The sequence below is a fragment of the Zeugodacus cucurbitae genome, chromosome 3, assembly GCF_028554725.1.
Source record: "Zeugodacus cucurbitae isolate PBARC_wt_2022May chromosome 3, idZeuCucr1.2, whole genome shotgun sequence".
Taxonomy (NCBI): Eukaryota; Metazoa; Arthropoda; class Insecta; order Diptera; family Tephritidae; genus Zeugodacus; species Zeugodacus cucurbitae.
The window spans coordinates 52,203,698-52,226,751 of record NC_071668.1 but is presented as its reverse complement, the minus strand read 5'-3'; the positions used below and the strand labels follow the sequence as shown (position 1 = coordinate 52,226,751).

The window sequence follows — 23,054 nt, the reverse complement described above, 5'->3', positions numbered from 1 at the left end:
TCTGCTGACTAGGTGATGTATTTGGACCTAAAATAGCACTGAATGCAACGTGCACTTGAAAAGGTTCTTCTTGCCACAATAGTGGGAGTGCTCACCGGACACTGTGGAATAGGTATTACGCAATGAGGCTACGAATGCCGCACGCAAACTGTCATAGCTGTATGGTGGAAGGCGAGGTGGAAATACCAAGTCAATTTATTGGAAACTTATGGTGAACAATGCGAACTTGCCGGAATAGACTTTAGCCGATAAGCGTCTTTTTTGTGATCCATTCTCAGGAGTCTTTTGGCATCACAATAGACTGGTAACTTTAGCTGTCCAAGTGGTGGAATCCATCGCGACTCCTGTGATTTGAACATAACCTAACTTTCCAAGTGAGGTCGGTTCCATTATTTAAAACAAGAATAACTCCATTTTTTAATAATGATGTAAATATCACTCTCACAATATTTTCACATGATTACTACATCCTCTGTTAGTATATATTTGAGGAATTTTATAGAACCCACAATTTACTGACAAATCGCTTACTTTTTATTAAAAACTCTTATCAGCTGAAGGGTTACGTTTTTATCTCTAATTATTTTGTGTATTCTTTAATCTCATTAACAATTATAATCTTACAATTTCTTTCGAAAATTACTGCTTTAATTTTATAGAGTATTTTATACCAAGTGCCAATTGAGATCTTTAAGCTGTGAAATATTTGAAATCAATGCCTCGTGCAGAAAGTTTTTCGTCGATCCAATTGCGCAAGTATGGCACATTGGCGTAGACTCCCGGAACATTAACCTCACCGCAACCAACACCCCAAGCCACAATACCAGCTTGATAGTAACGTTTCGGGTTATTCGGATCAGGGCATACCAACGGTGAACCACCATCGCCTTTGCAAGTGTCCTTGCCAGGTTCGCCGCCAGCGCACATGAAACTTTTATCCAAATTGAAGAATTTACCGAGACGCGTTTTACGTAGATTTGCCTGGCAAGTATTATGTGGCACCGCTGGTAAATCGATCTTTTTCAAAATCAACTGGTAAGTACCGTCTTTACCGAACTTGTCTTTGCCCCAACCGGTGGCATAGCAACGTGAATTGTCGAAATTGGCGTCCGTTGGAGGCAAACAGATGGGACGTACATTTTCCTGCCAAGTGAAGGGTGTTTGCAAAATGAGCAGCGCGACATCGTTGTAAAGTGCGCCCTTGTTGTAGTTCTCATGACGAATGATCTCCTTGACACGTGCATCTTGATGTGGCAACACCTCCTGTTTGGTTTGTGTGTCCCACTCACCGGCGCGCGCAACCAATAAGTGTGGTTCGGCGTTAAGCACACAATGTGTGGCGGTCAAGACGACATTTGGCGCAATAACGGCACCACCGCATTCGTAAACGTTTAAGGTCTCGCCACCAATTACTTCATCACGCAAAATAGCGACCATCCAAGGGAATTCACCAAACTCTGACTCGCCTTCTTTGTCGCCAGTAATTCTGAAACCTACACCATTTGGATTGCGAAAACCACAACCTTCATGCGGGTCAATGGGTTTGATGGGTACATTCGGTTCCGTTAACTGTTGGAAAAACAATTGATAATGAAGAAATCCACCCTCAATAATAAAAGTAGTCTAACGGAGTATTTACCTTTTCGTCGGTATTACAGCAGACTTCCAAATAAGTACAGACATCATCACCATCGAAACGTATATCGATTAGGGTTTGACCATCCCTTATGACAGATCCGTCCTCACCACATAAGAAACGCGCAACGCACTCTTTATTCACGCCACAAGATTTGCCGCTACCGGGATCGGGTTGTTGTACTGGATCAGGTTGTAGTACAGTGGTTTTTGTGGGTTGTGGTTGGGGCGGTGTTGCCTCTGTTGTAAAGATTTTATTCAACAAATCATCGATATTTGGTGTTTGTGCTTGAGTTGTGCTTATCCATAGGGATAACAAGCAGACGGTCAGAACCGCCAATTTATAAGCCATCTTGTCAACAATGTCTGGAAGAATTATAAAAAATAAAAGCTGTATAAGTAATGCGAATGGTTTTTATTAATATTAAGCATATGAGTCCACATCTGTGCCTTCCAGGCGCTCGGACAACACATAATTTTTATTGAACAGAGTTCGAGGGAGTAATTAACTTCAATGGTTATGATGTATGGATTTCGACGAGTTACAGAATGCTACGTATTCTATAGTATGATGAAAGAATGTGATTCGATTTCTTGTCTCCATATTAATGCATCTACCCTCGATTTCAAGATCATCTTGAAAACTTCACGTTTTATCCTTCAAAACCTAAGTTTTGGAATATTTATCACTCACTTTTCGTGTGTGTTTTGCTGGTTGTTGCAAATAAACTGAATCGGAAGTTTAAGGAAAAATTTAACAGAAACATAATTGTTTGGAGAAATATTAGTTCGCAGCAAGTATGGGATTATTACCAACTCTTCCTTTAATTAGAGAACTTTAGTTAAAAACATTCGCTCCTCTATGTACAAATATTTGTAGATTTTCCATGATTAATTCTAAAGCTATACGATGTTTTTACCAAAGGTAGTTGATTTCGAACGAATGATAGATATAAAGATCACCACAGTTCGGCCCAGTTAATTTTTTGGGAGAATATTTGTCGAAAAAATATATTATTATCCCTTATTATAGTCCTTAGCTTTCATGTCGCTGGTCAAAAATACACTCGAAGAAGCTTCTACAAAGAACTTTCGGAATTTGCTCAGCAGGCACCGTTCGTCGGTTAAGCATTCGACTGCGGCACATGCATATACATTTCTTATAAATAAATTAGGTCACGATTCAAGGAAAATATTATTTACATGTTATTTATAAAATTAAGCTATGCCGATAACCCAGAAGCGCTAGAAAAACAAAACGCTGATTATTACTCGGTTTACACATTTGAGTAAATATTACTATCAGACTCCACAATATTGACCTACCACTTATATATTTCTAAGATGTACATATAATGTATATATAATAAGATGTAGAAGTAGAAAGTTTGCATTTATAATTTTGAAGATGTCTCTGTGAAAATTTGTTTAACCTTAATATAGAAGAGTGTATAGATTATGATACTTAATCCAAGTATATGCGTCTATTCATTTATTGAATTTGTAAAATATGTAAATAAGGCAATCGCGAGACAGTTGAACTCTGTAGTATCACATGTTGACGGCAGTAACTTTTTATGATTTTTGATTTATTACATTAAAAATTTTATATCTTCAAATGATATACCGTGCAACATGGTTCAACTAATTTATAATTTTTTTTCCACTGTAGGCAGCTAAACTCTTTAGCGGATATCGTTTCAAATGCGATACGGAGGCAAATGACGTCACTTCGTGGAGAGTTGTAAACTATGGAAAATATAAATACTAATGCTTATATGTACACCAAAGCTTTCTAAATTTTTGCACGCCATAATAAATAACAAATATTAAATAATGCGCGAGAAGAACACGTTCAAATTGTTAAACTAACAATATATAGCTTAAAACAATAGTCAAACAATCAATCAGGAGTATACTTTCGCATATTCTTAAAATTTCGTATAAAACCTGTTTCTAGAACATTTAATTCTACGTCTTTAAGTTAGATAATTCGAATAATTCTAAGTTAGTTGCTCGAAGATCGAATTGCTGTTTTATAGAAAAAATAATACCCTGAAATGAGACACTTCATATCATGTTTGTTATTAGATTGAGATGAAAAAAAAAAAATTAACTAAATTCGGTTTATGGTACTTTAACATAAAAATATCTGAAATTACATTTATGACTAGTAGGTGTCTAGTTTTTAAATTAATTCCGATCTTACAAATACTATTTTTCGCTGTACACCCTGATTATATTATCCGCTTTCTTCGAAATCTCTTGAAGGAGTCTATCTCCAGAGAATTACAGTTAATTTTGTTCAAATTCTAAATCACTAAAAAAGAGCTATTTACGAACCCAATACCTATGTCAACTATTTCAATGTTGTCCAAAATTAATCCAGATTTCCGTTGCACTGTTTTGAAAATCCGCAAAGTCGTGTGCGATCGAGCTTTTGAATGTCTACTAGTATAAGAACATCAAAATATTCTTTCCCGATTTTTTCAATTTAATTTGGAAACTGTTTTATATTATGTTATAACTATATACTAACATCTTCAAATAATAATTTAATTCATTTTATATCTTTTGAAGTTAATGAGAATATTTAAGACTATTAAATATCAGAAAAAATTTGCAGCACTTTTTTTACTTGAAAATATTAAAAAACCTAAAACAATAAATAATAATTAAAAGAAATTTAAATGATAGCCGTTTTCGATATTAATCTTTTACAACCGGTTTGACCAGCAATTAAATTTGATAATTTTTTGTGTTTTGCCAAGCCAATTTTTATATTTTGGCAACACACATACATACTTATACATATGTACGTACATATAAAATTGACTTCATAGCTACTAGTTTGACTTTTTATACTCTCGCAACAAAGTTGCTAGCAACAAAGTTGCTACGAGAGTATTATAGTTTTGTCCACATAACGGTTGGTTGTAAGTCCTAAAACTAAACAAGTTAGATATAGGGTTATATATATCAAAATGATCAGGGTGACGAGAAAAGTTCAAATCCGGATGTCTGTCTGTCTGTCCGTCCGTCTGTCCGTCCGTCCGTGCAAGCTGTAACTTGAGTAAAAATTGAGATATCTTGATGGAACTTGGAAGACGTATTTCTTGGCACCATAAGAAGGTTAAGTTCGAAAATGGGCGTAATCGGACCACTGCCACGCTCACAAAATGGCGAAAACCGAAAACACTTAAAGTGCCATAACTAAGCTATAAATAAAGCTATGGAAGTAAAATTTGGTATGAAGGATCGCACTATGAAGGGGCATATGTGAATGTAATTTTTTTGGGGAAGTGGGCGTGGCCCCGCCCCCTACTACGTTTTTTGTATATATCTCGCAAACTACTAAAGCTATATCAAGTAAACTTTCTAGAGTCTTTTATTTTAGGTACTACCTTATACAGTCCAAAAATGGAGAAAATCGGATTCTAACCACGCCCATCTCCCATACAAAGGTTAGGTCGAGAACTACTAAAAGTGGGTTAACTCACTAACGAAAAACGCTAGAAACTCTAAATTTCACAAAAGAAATGGCATATGGAAGCTACACTCAGATTTTTTTACAAAATGGAAAATGGGCGTAGCATCGCCCACTTATGGGTCAAAAACCATATCTCAGGAACTACTCGACCGATTTCAATGAAACTTGGTTTGCAATAGTTTCCTTACATCCCAATGATATGTTGTGAAAATAGGCTAAATCGCTTCACAACCTCTCCTACTTCCTATATATCAGAACTTTGAAGACAATCTGAATCGTTTACTTTACAATATATAAAGTAAGCAATAGTGAAGATATCGGTGCAGAATTTTGCACAAATACTACGTTTATAGTGTGGCAGCCCCATTCAAAAAATCGCCGAAATCGGACCATAGGTTTTCAAGGCCCCATATATCGAACATGAGGACCTCGGTGCTTCTAACCCAATATTAGGGTTTCCAACTTTCAATTGACTTTATACCATATATATGACGAATATGTGGGTCAAATTGTGCATTATATTAATAAAGTTAAATAAATAAATTGCGAGATTATAAAATGTTCGGTTACACCCGAACTTAGCCCTTCCTTAGTTGTTTTGTTTAGAAAAGTGTAATTTTTATAGCTATATAAATTTGTTTTAGTACTGTAATTGATTTGTAAATATATTTGATTGATGTGAGCTGATTTCCGGCGCTCGAATAACTGAAATCTGAAATTGCTGAAGTCCGTTAAAGTATGCAGCATAATATGTATGCATTTCAAAAGTTATTTAAGAAGTCTTGAGACATGTAAATAAATTTTAATTCAGCCTAGGGTTGCCACCTACACAAAAGAGTCAAACTGGAAATTTTACAGATTTTATGAGATACAAAACAAAATATCTGAAACATATTCGAGAAAATAATAAAATTTTATATTTTCATATTTCATATTTCATAGAGTTGCCAGAAACCGAAAAAAATGAAATATGAAAATATAAATTTGAATAATTTTTTTTCACGATTTTTTTTTTTTATTTAGGTGGACATTTGAAAATATATTGTAAGTTTGCTTAAATAAGGTCACTTCACTTAATTTAATTAAAAAATCAAATTTTACTTTCACAAATATTTTTGAGTACGCTTAACAAATTTTGAACTTATTGAAGTAATTAAATTGTGGAAATTAATTAAATATGAAGTATAATATTGTAGAATTTGGTTGTCAAAATAAATATGTTCAAAAATTTTTTTTTGTTAAAAATATATTTGAGTAGAGTTACCACGTTTAAAAAAATTATGTATCTAATTGCTAAAATAATTGCAGTGCTATAAATATTAAATATATATACCCATATTATTTAATATTTATAGCAAAGAAATATTTACAAAAATGTCGGCAAAATTTCAATATATACCGCGTCTAAGTTATCAGTTGCCAAACCTACTCTATCAATAATATTAAAAATCTATACTTATTTGTATGTACATATATCAAATATCTCTAATACGTATGCCGCTGCTTATTGAATACAATATTTGCTATGCGCTCAAGATATTATTACTTTTTTATATTACACTTGAACTTCCCTAACTCGAATCACCATAATCCACAAAAAAACTACGAGTTAGCGAGGCTTCAAGTTATGGAAAGTAATTTATTTGTATGCAATTTGACTTCTATTGTCAATTTAAAAGTTCGATTTATGAAGAACGTTGAGTTATGGAATTCCGGTTTATGGAAGTTCAATTCTTCTTAATTATATTATTTATTATTAATACAGATTTTAATATTTATATATAGTATTTGATGGAGTTAATTCTAATTTAAAAAAAAGACCTAAAAAAATCTATTTTTTACAAAAAAAAAATGTATTTTTTAATATGATTTGATGAAAATTTTCGGCTTTCAATTGCTTGCGCTAGTTCTATTCATTGTTGTATACATATATTTTCTTGCAGAAAAGAACCAAAAAAAAAACAAATCTTTAAAAAATCTCAAAAAATTCACAGTTAGAAAATACCCACTTTTTGGCACAACGCTTAGTAAATATTTAAACTTTTAATTTAGTACATACTAATGTACATATATATATTTATACAAATTAACTTTTTCTCAAACTTTTTATAATCTTTAAACTTGTTTCTAACACACCTACATACATATGTATACCACACAATCTAGTCGATAAGTCTTGAGTTCTTAATAAATATCAGCAACAATGTATATGGTAGGTATAATTATAAAGCAAACACAAAATATGACAATAACAATAATTATATGCTATAACTTTGCATTTACCAGTTAATTAGATTGATACGATTTGTCCAAAACCGATACGTACGCGACAACAGACAAAAACTGACTGATTGCAAATAGGCAGAATCTTCGCTACAAAACAGGAAAATCGATCAGAAACTTGTATTTTCGAGTGTTGTTGAATAGTGATGAGCACAAAGACATACATACAAACGAATACATACATATGTATATACCCGTGTAAATAAAGCTGTGATTCCCGCTCTGGCTTCTAGTTGAGAATCCAAGTGACGATAGCGAAGATGAGCTTTGTATATAGCACACAAATCTATACGCGCACAAACACTTACTTGCATATATACTTATGTACCTATTGAGCTGTTATGTGTTGCTCTCGCTTAAATCTATAAATTTTTATTTGTCATATTTTTTCTATAAATTATATGTACTATATGAATATATAGGAATATTGTTGCATTAATATTCATGCGCTTGCGTTTCTAAATACACACATACACACGCAAATTTTCAATTCTTTTTTGCATAAATATACACACGCGATCCGTAGAAGCTCGAAATTCCCGGCTTATTGTGCACTCGGCGCCTATATGTAACGCTTGAACAGGATTTGCTGTAATTAATTGCTTGTGCTAACAAAAGATAATGGTATGTAGATAACTGTACTAATAACGAGTCTATTGCAAGCTCACATAATATCATTATATATATCTATGCATGTGTATATATATATAAATTTGTTCTTTCAAAAACTTGTTTTAATTCAAGTTCGAGGCCATAAATACGGGGATAGTATGATATACAATTGATTTTTTGCATTCTTCCCGCGAAGCGCAAAATTAATTTAATATATGGCTGATTCTACGATAAGAGGTTTCAAGTGCATAGAGGATACGTCCAAAGAGAAACTTTTGATTTTTTTTTTCATAAAATCACTGTATTATGATTTTTATCCTTTTTATTCACCTTCTCACGTAAGGGCAAGTCACTTAATACATATTTTATTACTTGTTCGATGACCAGGGTAAATACATCGGCCAGGGAGAGACGTCAAGCTCAGGATAGATACTTATTTTACCAAAAGCAAAACATAAATTTAAATGAATGTTACAGATTAAAGATACTCTCTTTCCTAAACGAACAAACTATAAAATTAAAATAACAAAAAAATGTAAGTCACTCTCTAGTATAAATAAATTTTTTGACATGTTCATTAAAACACCCCCTTTTATAAACCTAATTATGAAAGGTATATTTTTCATTTTCACAGCATTTGTTCAAAATAGACCGATATTTAAAACAGAGCATATGAAGAGTAACTTACAAAGAAACAAGTAAGGAAAGGCTAAGTTCGGGTGTAACCGAACATTTTATACTCTTGCAATTTATTGATGTAATTTTATGAAGATAACACAATTCGACACATATATTCGGCATAAAGTTCAATAGAATAACGAAAATTATCATAAATAGTATATGGGGTCTGAGGTAATTCCTTAATCGATTTCACTCATTTTCACCACCAAGATACAATATATCGAAGACTATACGCCCACTTAATTTTATATTACCTATAATTAGGGTATTAGGTATTATTAGTGATCAAAGATACCTTCTATGAGCGCCTGGAACGTACCTATGAGCGCTGCCCCCGCCACGATGTCAAAATCGTGCTTGGCGATTTCAACGCTAGGGTGGGTAAAAAAGGTGTCTTTGGCACAACAGTCGGAAAATTCAGCCTCCATGACGAAACATCACCAAACGGTTTGAGGCTGATCGACTTCGCCGGGGCCCGAAATATGGTCGTCTGTAGTACTAGATTCCAGCATAAGAAAATCCATCAAGCTACTTGGCTGTCCCCGGATCGAATCACTCGCAACCAGATCGATCATGTTGTGATAGATGGACGACATGTCTCCAGTGTTTTGATGTGCGTACACTTCGTGGTCCCAACATCGACTCGGACCACTATCTTGTAGCAGCTAAGATACGCACCCGCCTCTGTGTAGAAAAGCGCACACGTCATCAAACACAAGGAAGGTTCGACATCGAGAAGCTGCAATCACAACCCATAGCCAAACGATTTTCTACTCGACTTGCACTCCTGCTCTCTGAGAGCACTCATCAGCATCTCGGTATAAGGGAGCTGTGGGACGGCATATCAAACTCCTTACAGCTGCAACCGAAACCATTGGTTTTCGGAAAAGTCAAAAAAACAGCTGGTATGATGAGGATTGTCGTCTCGCAGTGGAGAGAAAACAGACTGCCTACCTCGCAATGTTGCGATCGACCGCAACACGAGCGGGATGGGAAAGATACCGAGAGCTGAAGAGGGAAGCGAGACGCATTTGCAGACAAAAAAAGAAAGAGGCCGAAATGCGTGAGTATGAAGAGCATGACAAGCTGGCCGACAGGGGTAATGCTCGAAAATTTTCATGCGCCAAATTTTGGCTGTGTAAGCTGACGTTGAGCAACACCAAAAGATCCGTCAGGATCTGGAAGGACCTCTCCGAGCCGTTCGATACCAGACGAGGTTTCAGACAAGGTGACTCACTCTCGTGTGATTTCTTTAACCTGATGCTGGAGAAAATAATACGAGCTGCAGAGCTAAATAGAGAAGGTACAATCTTCTATAAGAGTGTACAGCTACTGGCGTACGCCGATGATATCGATATCATTGGAAACAACACCCGCGCCGTTAGTTCTGCTTTTTCCAGACTGGATAAGGAAGCGAAGCGAATGGGTCTGGAGGAGAATAAGGACAAGACGAAATATCTCCTGTCATCAAACAAACAGTCAGCGCATTCGCGTCTTGGCTCCCACGTCACTGTTGACAGTCATAACTTTGAGGTTGTAGATAGTTTCGTCTACCTGGGAACCAGCATTAACAGCAATAACAATGTCAGCCTGTAAATCTAACGCAGAATCACTCTTGCCAACAAGTGCTACTATGGACTAAGTAGGCCATTGAAAAGTAAAGTCCTCTCTCGACGAACAAAAACCAAACTCTACAAGTGTCTCATCATTCCCGTCCTACTTTACGGTGCAGAAGCGTGAACGATGTCAACATCCGATGAGACGGCGCTAGGTGTTTTCGAGAGAAAGGTTTTGCGGAAGATTTAAGGTCCCTTAAACATTGGCAACGGCGAATACCGCAGACGATGGAACGATGAGCTGTATGTGTTATTCGACGACATAGACATAATCGAGCGAATAAAAAAACAGCGGCTACGCTGGCTAGGTCATGTTGTTCGAATGGCTGAAAGTGCTCCAGCTCTGAAAGTATTCGATGCAGTACCCGCTGTTGGAAGCCGAGAAAGAGGGAGACCTCCACTCCGATGGAAGAACCAGGTGAAGAGGGACCTGGCTTCGTTTGGTATAACCAATTGGCGCCAAACTGCCAGAAGGAGGAATACGTGGCGCGCTGATTTGGACTCGGCTATAACCGCGTAAGCGGTGTCTACGCCAGTCAAGAAGAAGATAATTAGGTATATGGGATCTAGGGGAAGTTATGACCCGATTTTAACCTCTTTTGGTACATAGACAAACTGTAATAAGAAAAAAATTCAGACGAAATGAATTACATTAAAATATCTGAGAGATTTCAGGGGCCTTGAAAAGTCATGGTACGATTTTGACAATTTTTCCAAAAGTGATGTCACAGCTCAAATACAGTATTTGTGTAAAGTTTTATTCCGCTGTCTTCATTGGTTCTTAATGTATATTTTATAAAGTAAACAAATCAGATGGAATTCAAAATTGAGTTATATGAGAAATATGGGTAGTTGTGAACCGATTTCGCCCATATTCCACCCGTGTCATCAGGGTGTCAAGAAAGTGTTATATACCGAATTGAAATAGGTCGAGTAGTTCTTGAGATATGGTTTTTGACCCATAAGTGGGCGACGTCACGCCCATTTTCCATTTAGTAAAAAAATCTCAGTGCAGCTTCCTTCTGCCATTTCTTATGTAAAACTTGGTGTTTCGGACGTTTCTCGTTAGGGAGTTAACCCACTTTTAGTCATTTTCAACCTAACCCTTGTATGGAAGGTGGGCGTGGTTATTATCCGATTTCCTTAATTTTTGGACTGTATAAGGAAACGGCTAAAAGAAACGACTGCAGAATGTTTGGATTATATAACTTCATTGGTTTGCTATATATATACAAAAAACCCACTTTCCCAAAAAAATTACATCCAAATGTGCCCCTCCCTAATGCGATCCTATGTTCTGTCCACGGACAGATGGAAATCGGATAATAACCACGCCCACCTCCCATACAAAGGTTAGGTTGAAAATTACTAAAAGTGGGTGAACTCACTAACGAAAAACGTAAGATTCACTAAAATTTACAGAAAAAATAGTAGAAGGATGTTTCACTCAGACTTTTTTTTACAAAATGAAAAATGGGCGTGGCATCACCCACTTATGGGTCAAAAACCATATCTCAGGAACTACTTGACAGATTTCAATGAAAATCGGTATATAATATTTTCTTGACACCCTGACAACACTTTTAAAAAATGAGCGAAATCGGTTCACAACCACGACTACTTTCTTTATAACTCACTTCTGAATTCCATCTGATTCCTTCACTTTATAATATATACATTAGGAACCAATGAAGATAGCGAAATAAAACTTTACACAAATACTGTTTATGATCTGTGGCATCACTTGTGAAAAAATTGCGAAATCGGACTATAACTTTCCAATGCCCCGGATATCGAACATGTTGAACTCAGGGCCTAAGGTTAAATTTTAACCGAAAATATGGGTAAATCTCTCAGATAATTTAATGTAATTCAGATGAAATTATTTTCTTCCAATAGTGTGTCTCTGTTCCAAAAATTATTAAAATCGGATCTTAACATCTCCCATATACCTAATTATAGGTTTTTCAAAAATACGGTGGGTTTTATTCCGCATATATGTATTGGTTAATATGTGAGATGTTTTAGCCAAATTAATTGAGCGTATATTATATAGTGTACCTTGCTGGTGAAAATGAATGAAATCGGTTCAGGAATTACCTCAGCCCTCATATACTATATATGACTATTTTCGTTATTCTATTAAACTTTATGCCGAATTTATGGGTAAATTTGTGTGTTATCTTAATAAAATTTCTTCAATAAATTGCTAGAATATAAAATGTTCGGTTACACCCGAACTTAGCTTTCCTTACTTGTTAAAACATATTTCTATAAAATTCTGTCCCCTATTTATTTATAATTTTTCGCTCAGCTTTAAAATCGTGTTTTAAGTACCACCTTTACCGTTCGAATTTATGGTGCATGGTGGCATCTGATCTGGACTGTATTGGGACAAGAAACTTATTTCTGCTGGACCGATCACTCTCAGTTAAATTTATGGACTTTTTACTCCTGCTTCTATATAATTCTCTTGAGCTGGAGAGCTTTTACGATGAGAAGAATAAAGTGTGATTCTTAAAAGTGGTTCTATCGATAGCTATGTGGTGTTATCATTGAAGTAGTGGAACTGTTGAATATTTGATGATTTAGTTTGAATATGAAAACGGTTTGGTTGCCGTTATATGACTGACGTTTTTTAGCCGCTGTGGAAAACTCTGAGTGAGTGAGCAATAAAATTGGATTTACCAAAAAATTGTATATTTTTATGGTTTCCTTGAAATTTTCATAATTCCAAAAATATGTAATTCCTGCACTGAGTAGAAAAAAACCCATTTTTATTGCAAAAATAAATTTTCTGTACTGAGCGGTATTGATATTAATAATTAAAGCGGCACAATTGCTTCAAACTAATCAAAATATAATAAATAATAAGAGCATCTAGTATGTGGCTGTAGAAGTGCAACAGGTTGTATATATGTATGTACATATGTATGAAAATTCGAATGAAATTGCACAAAGGTACATACATATGTTTGTACATAAAAACTTGGCAAACTATTATTGCTCTCGGGGTATTCCCAATGCCGATCATTGACGCATGCGAACAAGAGAAAATATATACATATGTATGTGCATATGTGTTCGTATATGAACCGGCGGTTTGGGCCTTGAATAAGCGATGATCGAAGCAGTACCAAAACAAATTTGAGTATAACTTACGTAGTATGATTGTATGTATTATATTTAAATACGCTGTTTGAGTCATAAACACAATTTGATTCACAAAATTAACTAGAGTTACTTATTCCCATGTGTTCGTATATAAGAAAGAGTCACGCACGGGTCTCTTTATTGCTGATTAAGTTGAGCTACGCTCTTTACAATTTGACGTTTAGCAAAAACTGAGTTGCTTTGATGCAAGTTACGATAGGTTAGTTCACAATCATTGCCTGACTTTTGTCAGTTTGCTAAGATAGCTCACTTATTAACTGATATATACGGTGTAATGAATACCATAATATTAGGTACATACTCGTATATGGGAGCTAGAGGAAGTTATGACCCGATTTCACACATTTTTGTAAAAAAAATATCCATTACCACTTAGGTCTTCCTTTTCGATATCTGAGGCCTTAAAAATGTACATGACGACAATTTTTCCATGAGTGATACTACTACCCACATGCAGTATTGTGCAAGGGTTTGTTCTGTTATCTTCATTGGTTTCTAGATGCATTATAAAGCGGACGAATGAGATGGAATCCAAAATTGTGTAATATGGGAAGTAGGCGGGGCTGTCAACCAATTTCGCACCATGGTAACGTTTTGGTGTCAAGAAAATATTATGTACGAAATTTGATTGAAATCAGTCCAGTAGTTCTTGAGTATGGTTTTAGACCCATAATTGGCGACGCCAATTTTCCTTTTTTTATAAAAATCTAAGGGAAGATCTCTCACTCTTCTTACATTTCTTCATTAAAGTTAGTGTTTCTGACATTCTTTAGTGAGTTAACGCACTTTTAGTAGTTTTCAACATAACCTTAGGCGTGGTTATTATGGTATATACATACGTATATATGGTATGGTGGAGTACCAAAGGGAAATGTGCCCAGAAAGTTTCGTTTATATAGCTTCAGTTGTTTGTGAGATATATAAAAAAATCGTATTAGAGGGCGGGCCACGCCCACTTTTAAAAAAACACTACAAATATAAAGCATATTAACCATCTTATCTAAATCATACTAAAATTGCAATTGCGATGACCAATGCAAAAAAGTAGTCCACGCGAAAGTACTTAGCAATCCCTGATGTCGGATGGACCAGATGAGGCCGAGCGTTGTCATGGTAGAAACTATTGCCACATGTCTAGTCACAAATTCCGGACGTTTTTCTACAATCGGTCACTTTAATTTGATAAAGTTTATTCGGTAGTCATTCCTATTAATGGTTTCACTCGGTTTTAGAAGGTCATAATACAGCACGCTCTTCTGATACTACCAAATACAGAGCATTACCTTGGCGTCATGAATATTCAAATTTGTCATTATAACAAAATTCATCGAGTAATGCTTCCAGTGCCTCATCTTAAAATTTATTCCGCCTTCCAGGGTATGTTCGCTCCGCTAGTGTATGTTCATTTAACTTTCGGCTGAGGTTTTCTTCATATTAAACTAACCTGCCCTGTAAAAACATTCACCTCTTGAGGCACAAAATTTGACATATTCGAGTGAAAAAAATTATTGTTGTTTACGTTTCGGATGCTCATAGATGTTATGCTAATTTTTTTCGAAAATCAGAATCTTAGTAGTGGAAACTTATACATATTTATCCGTTCTACATATAGTTAAAGAAAAGTGTTTGCTGAGTTATTTACTTGACATACAAGGCATACGAGTTGACAACATAAAAAGTAATTTCCCATGTATCGGTTCTATAACAGCCTTAATAACTCCACACAACTTTCAAGTACACTGAGATTTATTTTCCTTGAAAGCGGATTCCATATTCTAACCATATTGAGCGAGTGCAATAAAATCCCTTTCTCTTTATCTATGAGCAGATTTTACAGTTGTTACTTTCTAAAGAGTAAGGTATACACGAACGCCCGAACTTAAAATGTTGACTTAAGGGAGATATCTTGTCAGAACCCAATAGAATAAGAGAACTACAAATATGCAATGAGACGTAGGTTCATTCGGAAAATTAATTCTCCTGGAGTTTCGTACTCATTGCCCTATTTCCAAACGGCTAAACTGCTGTTTTACTCAATGTATACAAAATTTTTTTATTGAACTGTTTATTTAGTTAATAATTGTCTATTAAGCAATATAAATCATTAATATATAATTTTATGGGTGTAATGTATTACAAATAGAATCCCCTCTCCCTGAGCTTCTCATTAATCCAAGGCCGTAAATACCATACATTCGCATATACGCCAGGCACATTGTCCGTATGACAACCAATACCCCAAGAGACAATACCAATTTGATAGTAACGTTCGGGATCATTTTCGTCGGCGCACACTAACGGTGAGCCACCATCGCCTGTGCACATATCTTTGCCTGCTTCACCACCGGCACATGTCAAACTCTGATCTAATTCGAAAAAGCGACCCAAACGGGTTTTACGTAGTTGAGCTTGACAAGTAGCGTGCGGCACAATGGACAACTCCATCTTCTTCAAAATATTCTGATAAACGCCATTTCTACCGAATTTATCATTACCCCAACCGCTGCTAACACAATTATTGGTATCGACAGCAATATTGCTTGTCGGCAAGCAGATGGGTTGTACATTCGGTGCCAAGGTGAATGGCGATCTTAGAATCAATAGCGCAATGTCATTATGTAATGATTGGGAATTGAAATTTTCATGACGTATGATCTCTTTAACCATCCTGTTTTGATGTATATATGGCTCGAATAGGCTTTCTATATCCCACTCGCCAGCACGCACCGACAGCATGTCCGGCCTATTGCCTAGCTTACAATGCGCCGTTGTCAGCACAACATTTGACGCGATCAACGAGCCGCCACAGATATACGAACCGTCATTGCCAGAAATTAACACCATCCAAGGAAATTCAGCAAATTCCGCTTCATTATGAAGGGATCCGGTAATTTCGTAGACTACACCATTCTTATTGCGATAACCGCAACCGTTGTTTTGTCTCGAATTTGATCCCATTGTGGATGTTGGCATATCTAAATGCAATGCAAAGGTAAGTGTTTAAATTTCAAAATATACATATTATATACATTAACCAAACCTGGTAACACATGACGTATGTGACAGCAGTGTTCCAAGTAACTACAGGGTGCGTCATATTCGATTCGTATGTCCAGTAAAGTTCTCCCATCTCTTATAATATTGCCATCGTTGCAGAGTATACGTTTAACGCATTCCTTACCCAAACCACAGACTTTGTTTGCATATTCTGTAGTTTGATCATTAGTATCTCTCGTTGGAAAGATGGAATTAAATAAACGGTCATAATTCTGTGAATTCTGGCATAGTATCGTATGTATGCGAAAAGACAGTAAGCATAGAGCAACAAGCTTCTGTGACTCGAACATTTGAACTGCTAAGATGAGAAAAATAAATAAAAAATAACAAAAATAATTAAAGAGCAAGTCGATTTTGGCAGCCGTTAAAGTGAAGGTGACGATGTTGTTCAATGTCTACCATTATTTTCCTTTATCCACTGATATTATATAATATTGGATGTTGGACATTAAGGAAATAATGAAAATACAGAAGTCCGCATTTTTTTAATTCCGAATCAGGAATTTTGGCTTTGTTAAATTTAGAACTCATCCGTCATTCCCAACTACACGAATAGACTTTTCAAGAAAGAGCTGGAACTGGTTGGCTAGTGAAGATGTAAGAAAAGATAAGATTGTAAAAATAGGCCTCTCCTACCGCATAGCGGTGAACTCGAAGTGAGTAAGGCAACAATTTATTATTTTATGGATGTCTGCTTGACACTGTATCATACCTAAGGCATTGGGACCCAGAATGATTGTCCTGAGCACGCATATTAGACAAAAGTGTACAGGATAATTAGAAAATGTACACAAAGTTCTGCTCAGAGCAAAAGGAGGCTCCTGCGATACTGTAGCCACAGTCAAATCCTTTACATGGGTGGTTATGGTAAAAATGTATGCAAAAAAGTCTACTACGACCAGCTTACCACTCAAATAAACGCTCCTTTTTAAAGCATTGTACACAAACAAACAAATAAAATACAAGAAACCACTAAAAATTATTTTTTTTTCATTTCTTCAGAATTCATGTTATCAGCGCAATAAATTTTATATTTCCAAAGAAATTTAAAAAAGATAAGAAACAATAAACTCGAAAACAATCAAGGACGGCAATATTATTTATGTCAAACAGGGGTGACTAATTTAGCTGTAATTATCCAACACGTAATTAGGGACACTGCTTTTTATTTTGACTTGAAATATTGGTATATTTTATAATTACTATCACTGCTTTCGGCAGCACGAAAAGGAGCTGCCTTTATGCCGCGATGTCTGAATTTGGTATCCCCGCAAAACTAAGACGGCTGTGTAAGCTGACGTTGAGCAACACCAAAAGCTCCGTCATGATTAGGAAGGACCATTCCGAGCCGTTCGATACCAAACGAGGCTTCAAACAAGGTGACTCTCTATCGTGTGACTTTTTCCAGACTGGATAAAGAAGCGAAGCGAATGGGTCTGGAGGTTATTTAAAGTTAGTATTTAGTGGGATAGCCTTTTAGTTCCAACACAGCTTTGTTTCTTCTGAGCAAAATACCGATTAAACGCATACTGCAACTGAGTGTTGAGTTGGCATACTCTGGCATTTTTCTTTGAGATTTTGATATAGTTCGTTAACATTTTTGTTTGTTTTCTGCTCCAAATCTCTTTTATAATAAAATAAACCCATAGATCACATGTTGCGTTTAGAGTTTTAGACAAGGAAATAATTTCTCACAAATTTACCTTACAGCTTAAGGGTCGTCACTTGTCGGAAAGCATTAAGACTCATCCAACACATCGCTTACTTTTGTTGCGATCATAAAAATTATAAACACTTATAAAATTGGTTTTACTTGTTGGACCTTGGCTTATCTTTGTAGCTCGTATGCAGTTAAGAATTAAAAAGGCTTTATAGTACGTTACAACGATATCTAAGTCGAATCAGTTTATGTTGACTTAAGTTATGATATGTGTTACAGATTCCTACTCTGAGATAAAGCAAGTAATTGAGTATCGTAGAAGTTTGTCACACCTTGTCCATATTCACTTATATTCCTTTTTATAATAATACATTTTTATATTAAAAACAAAAGTTATGTTCCTAAAATGGCTTAAGAACTTTTTTAATAATGAGTGAGGGATTTTCCGAAAAAAAAAAATTATATTTAATATTTCAGCCATAAATAACAGAAAGAACAAATTTAACAAACTTACTTAACCAACACCTTGAAACGATACTACAAATATGAAAGTCGAAATCACTGCAAATTCCAGAAAGCTACTGAAAGGTCAACCAAGAGTACTGTGCTTTTAAGAGCAAACTTGTGGTGATTTATATTATTAGGCTTATCAAGAACGAAGTATGTATACCCACGAATATATAGACTATTAACGAGGGTAGTGCGATAAGACAAGCAGTAGCTTATAGATTTTTCGCGTAAACTCTTCAATTATTTCCGTCAAGCTGGCCAGATATGAAGCTGTCAAATTTAGGACAGGTAGAGACCGCTTTTGGCAGCAGCAAACCTAATAACCCTTAATAATGTGAGTACAAAGTGGCATAAACAGAAAATACACCGAATTTCAGGATAAGACAATTAAAATACATCCAACGTGGACTTGACCGTAAGCATAACAAAGTGTCTATTTTAATAAAATATTTTGTCGCAAAATTAATAATTTGTTATACCATTTGATGGTGGTTGTAGAGGAATCTTCTATGGCAGCAAATTCTGAGAATTCTAAGCCCAATCCAGAGGTTGGTAATAAAGACTTTCCTTATTTCTAATAATATTTTATGGTAATTAAAAAATTTGAATGAGTCTTCAGTTTACCGGCTACACCATAAAAGTTGTTCCCAATTCGAGTTGTTAAATGGTGTACATATGGTTTTATTTAATGTATAATTTGTTACTTAATTAAAAATGTTTAAATACACGCTATCCTATCTCTTTTTGATTTATACCAGGCTGTTGCGCGACAAGTTTTAGAAAAAAAGAGCTGTCTATTAAACCCAATAAAAATTTTACTTTCGAAATTAAAGCTTTCTGAGTCATATCAGTTCACATATCTCGAAAATATAAGAAGAAAAGGGAATCTAAGGAGAAAGTTTTCATTATATGTAGATGCAATATATCCTAACAAGTAAGGAAGGGCTAAGTTCGGGTGTAACCGAACATTTTATACTCTCGCAATTTATTTATTTAACTTTATTTATATTATATAATAAACAATTTGACCTACATATTCGTCATTTATATTGTATAAACTCCATTGAAAGTTGGAAACCATAATATTAGGTTAGAAGCACCGAGGTCCTCGTGTTCGATATATGGGGCCTTAAAAACCTATGGTCCGATTTCGGCGATTTTTAGAATGGGGCTGCCACACTATTAACATATTATTTGTGCAAAGTTCTACACCGATATCTTCACTAGTACTTACTTTATATATTGTAAAGTAAACGATTCAGATTGTCTTCAAAGTTCTGATATATAGGAAGTAGGCGAGGTTGTGAAGCGATTTAGCCTATTTTCACAACATATCATTGGGATGTAAGGAAACTATTGCAAACCAAGTTTCATTGAAATCGGTCGAGTAGTTCCTGAGATATGGTTTTTGACCCATAAGTGGGCGATGCCACGCCCATTTTCCATTTTGTAAAAAAATCTGAGTGTAGCTTCCATATGCCATTTCTTATGTGAAATTTAGAGTTTCTAGCTTTTTTCGTTAGTGAGTTAACCCACTTTTAGTAGTTCTCGACATAACCTTTGTATGGGAGATGGGCGTGGTTACAATCCGATTTTCTCCATTTTTGGACTGTAAAATAAAAGACTCTAGAAAGTTTACTTGATAAAGCTTTAGTAGTTTGCGAGATATGTACAAAAAACCTAGTAGGGGGCGGGGCCACGCCCACTTCCCCAAAAAAATTACATTCACATATGCCCCTTCATAGTGCGATCCTTCATACCAAATTTTACTTCCATAGCTTTATTTATAGCTTAGTTATGGCACTTTAAGTGTTTTTGGTTTTCGCCATTTTGTGGCGTGGCAGTGGTCCCATTACGCCCATTTTCGAACTTAACCTTCTTATGGTGCCAAGAAATACGTCTTCCAAGTTTCATCAAGATATCTCAATTTTTACTCAAGTTACAGCTTGCACAGACGGACGGACGGACGGAGAGTATAAAAAAGTAACGAATTATGTTTCAAAATTGTAAGTACAGTACTAAGACCATTTTCGCATGGTTGATAACCTAGTAGCTTAACTTCCTCTTACGATGAAATTTATTAATAATATTATTAATCACAAAAACTATTGTTGCTTTAAAACTCACATAATGATAGTTATACATTTATATATTTGTATTTTTAAACTGTACAATTAAGCACATTTTTAAAAATATGGATGTATATTATTTCTTAAACCGTGAAATGCCTAAAGTTAACGCCTCGTACAGAAAGCTTTTCGTTGATCCAATTGCGGAGATACGGCACACTTGCATAGACTCCTGGCACATTTGCAGCACCACAACCAATACCCCAAGCCACAATACCAGCTTGATAGTAACGTTTCGGGTTATTCGGATCGGGGCACACCAATGGTGAGCCGCCATCACCTTTGCATGCATCCTTGCCTTCTTCGCCACCGGCACAAATGAAACTCTGATCTAAAAGGAAAAATCGTCCCACACGTGTTTTACGAAGATTTGCTTGGCAAGTAGCGCGTGGCACCACTGGTAAATCGATCTTTTTTAAAATAACCTGTGGTGTACCCTCTTTACCAAACTTGTCTCTGCCCCAACCAGAGACATAACAACGTGAATAGTCGAAATTGACGTCCGGTTCAGGCAAACAGATGGGACGTACATTTTCCTGCCAAATGAAAGGTGTTTCCAAAATGAATAGCGCTATGTCGTTGAAGAGTGTGCGCTTGTTGTAGTTCTCGTGACGGATGATCTCTTTGACACGTGCATCTTGATGTGGCAACACCTCCTGTTTGGTTTGTGTGTCCCACTCTCCGGCACGTGCTACTAATAGGTGAGGCTCAATATTTTGCGCACAATGTGCAGCTGTCAGGACAACATTTGGTGCAATTACAGATCCACCACATTCGTACACTTTTAACAACTCGCCCCCAATTACTTCATCACGCAGAATGCCCACCATCCAAGGGAATTCACCAAACTCTGACTCGCCGTCTTTGTCGCCAGTAATTCTGAAACCTACACCAGTTGGATTACGATAACCACAACCTTCGTGTCTGTCGGCTGGTTGGATTGGTATGTTCGGTTCCGTTATCTGAAAGAGAAACAAATGAGAGTGAGAAGAACTCGTATCGAAATTCCGAGTTGTCTACAAATACCTGATCGTCTATACTACAGCATACTTCCAAATAGTCACATGGATTTTCGAAATTCCCTCGTATATCGATGACGTTTTCACCACTTCTTACCACCGCCCCTTTTGCATCGCAAAGAAAACGCTCAATACACTCTTTATTTACACCACAAACTTTTCCACCACCAATTTTTTGATTCGGATTTAACGTGGTTGCTTTAGGTTGTGGTCGTGGTGTTGATGGTTGAGATTGTGAAAATATTTCATTTAACATATCATCAAAACTTTTTTCAGGTTGAGCTTGTGTTTTTGTAATCGAGAGGAGAAGCAAATAAATGCCGATAATCGTCAAATTGCGATTCATTTTGCAGCTATCTACCTGAAAATGGAAATTTTAATAAATTTTAATAAACAATTAAAGAAGATACATCTCGATGTTGTTTCCGCAAGTTGCGCAAGAAGCTAAGCGTTTCTACATTTTACCAAAGTTGTCAGAGTTTATAAAGTGAAACCATGAACATCTTCAAATAAATTATACAAATACATATACCGTAGTAAAAGATTAACTAGTAAACTACAGAAATAACTGTCAGCAGATGGTACTTTGGTGCATGTAGGTCTGTATTTCTCCGTTGATATACAGACTGAGACTATTTAAAAAAATATATATAACTCCGTAATGCCGACCGATCAATTCCGCAAAGTTAAAGCGAATGTTCCGACGATTGTTTATTTCAAACTTGGAAGCCAATTTAAGATCATTTGGGCTTTACATGTATATGAAAATACAATAATTGTTCTTATCATTTTCGAGCATTGGCTTTAAAAAACCAATCTTTAATTCCAAAGAAATGAGCTCACTCTGAGGTTATCAATGATTTAAAGAACGAGGACGTTCCGATAAGTACTTAGCTCCTAAAGAAAAACAAAAGCTTTTGGAAATTTACGATTTATTTCTTGCATTAAGAATGGGCATATTTGAATGTTTTTTTTTGTCTGGAAGGATCAACAAAACTCTCTAAGGTCGTTTCTTTTAGCAACTTAATTATACATTGTAAAAATGGAGGAATTCGGATAATAACCATGTCCACCTCCCATACAAATGTTATATTGAAAACTACTGAAATGATTTAAGTCAGAAAGGAAAAACACCAAAAACTTTAAATTTCTTGGTAACAACTAAGGAAAGGCTGCAACCGAATATTT

General features: G+C 35.6%; 3 protein-coding genes across 8 annotated transcripts; all 3 read right to left on the bottom strand.

Annotated features, from left to right (window-relative positions):
• Positions 1-555: 555 nt before the first annotated feature.
• On the bottom strand, positions 556-7,565 carry Sb_9 (phenoloxidase-activating factor 2). The gene is made up of 3 exons (XM_011191591.3): positions 7,409-7,565; positions 1,640-2,001; positions 556-1,569 (listed from the first exon to the last, which is right to left on the bottom strand). Exons 2-3 carry the CDS (start codon positions 1,985-1,987, stop codon positions 691-693), a joined length of 1,227 nt encoding a protein of 408 aa, XP_011189893.1. The 5' UTR covers positions 1,988-2,001; positions 7,409-7,565; the 3' UTR covers positions 556-690.
• Positions 7,566-15,532: 7,967 nt separating this feature from the next.
• On the bottom strand, positions 15,533-18,832 carry LOC105216869 (phenoloxidase-activating factor 2). Of its 2 annotated transcripts, none has more exons than XM_011191589.3 (3): positions 18,723-18,832; positions 16,532-16,846; positions 15,533-16,466 (listed from the first exon to the last, which is right to left on the bottom strand). In XM_011191589.3, exons 2-3 carry the CDS (start codon positions 16,836-16,838, stop codon positions 15,625-15,627), a joined length of 1,149 nt encoding a protein of 382 aa, XP_011189891.2. In that variant the 5' UTR covers positions 16,839-16,846; positions 18,723-18,832; the 3' UTR covers positions 15,533-15,624. The 2 variants fall into 2 exon arrangements, with proteins under 2 accessions (XP_011189891.2, XP_011189892.2); XM_011191590.3 differs by having other exon boundaries at positions 16,532-16,843; positions 18,723-18,820.
• Positions 18,833-20,849: 2,017 nt separating this feature from the next.
• LOC105216867 (phenoloxidase-activating factor 2) lies at positions 20,850-22,587 on the bottom strand. 5 transcript variants are annotated; one of them, XM_054226364.1, is made up of 3 exons: positions 22,452-22,587; positions 21,874-22,227; positions 20,850-21,809 (listed from the first exon to the last, which is right to left on the bottom strand). In XM_054226364.1, the coding sequence occupies exons 2-3, from the start codon at positions 22,210-22,212 to the stop codon at positions 20,931-20,933; spliced, it is 1,218 nt and encodes a 405-aa protein (XP_054082339.1). In that variant the 5' UTR covers positions 22,213-22,227; positions 22,452-22,587; the 3' UTR covers positions 20,850-20,930. The 5 variants fall into 5 exon arrangements, with proteins under 5 accessions (XP_054082339.1, XP_054082337.1, XP_028899077.2 ...); XM_054226362.1 differs by having other exon boundaries at positions 22,427-22,580; XM_029043244.2 differs by having other exon boundaries at positions 22,399-22,572.
• Positions 22,588-23,054: the final 467 nt, after the last annotated feature.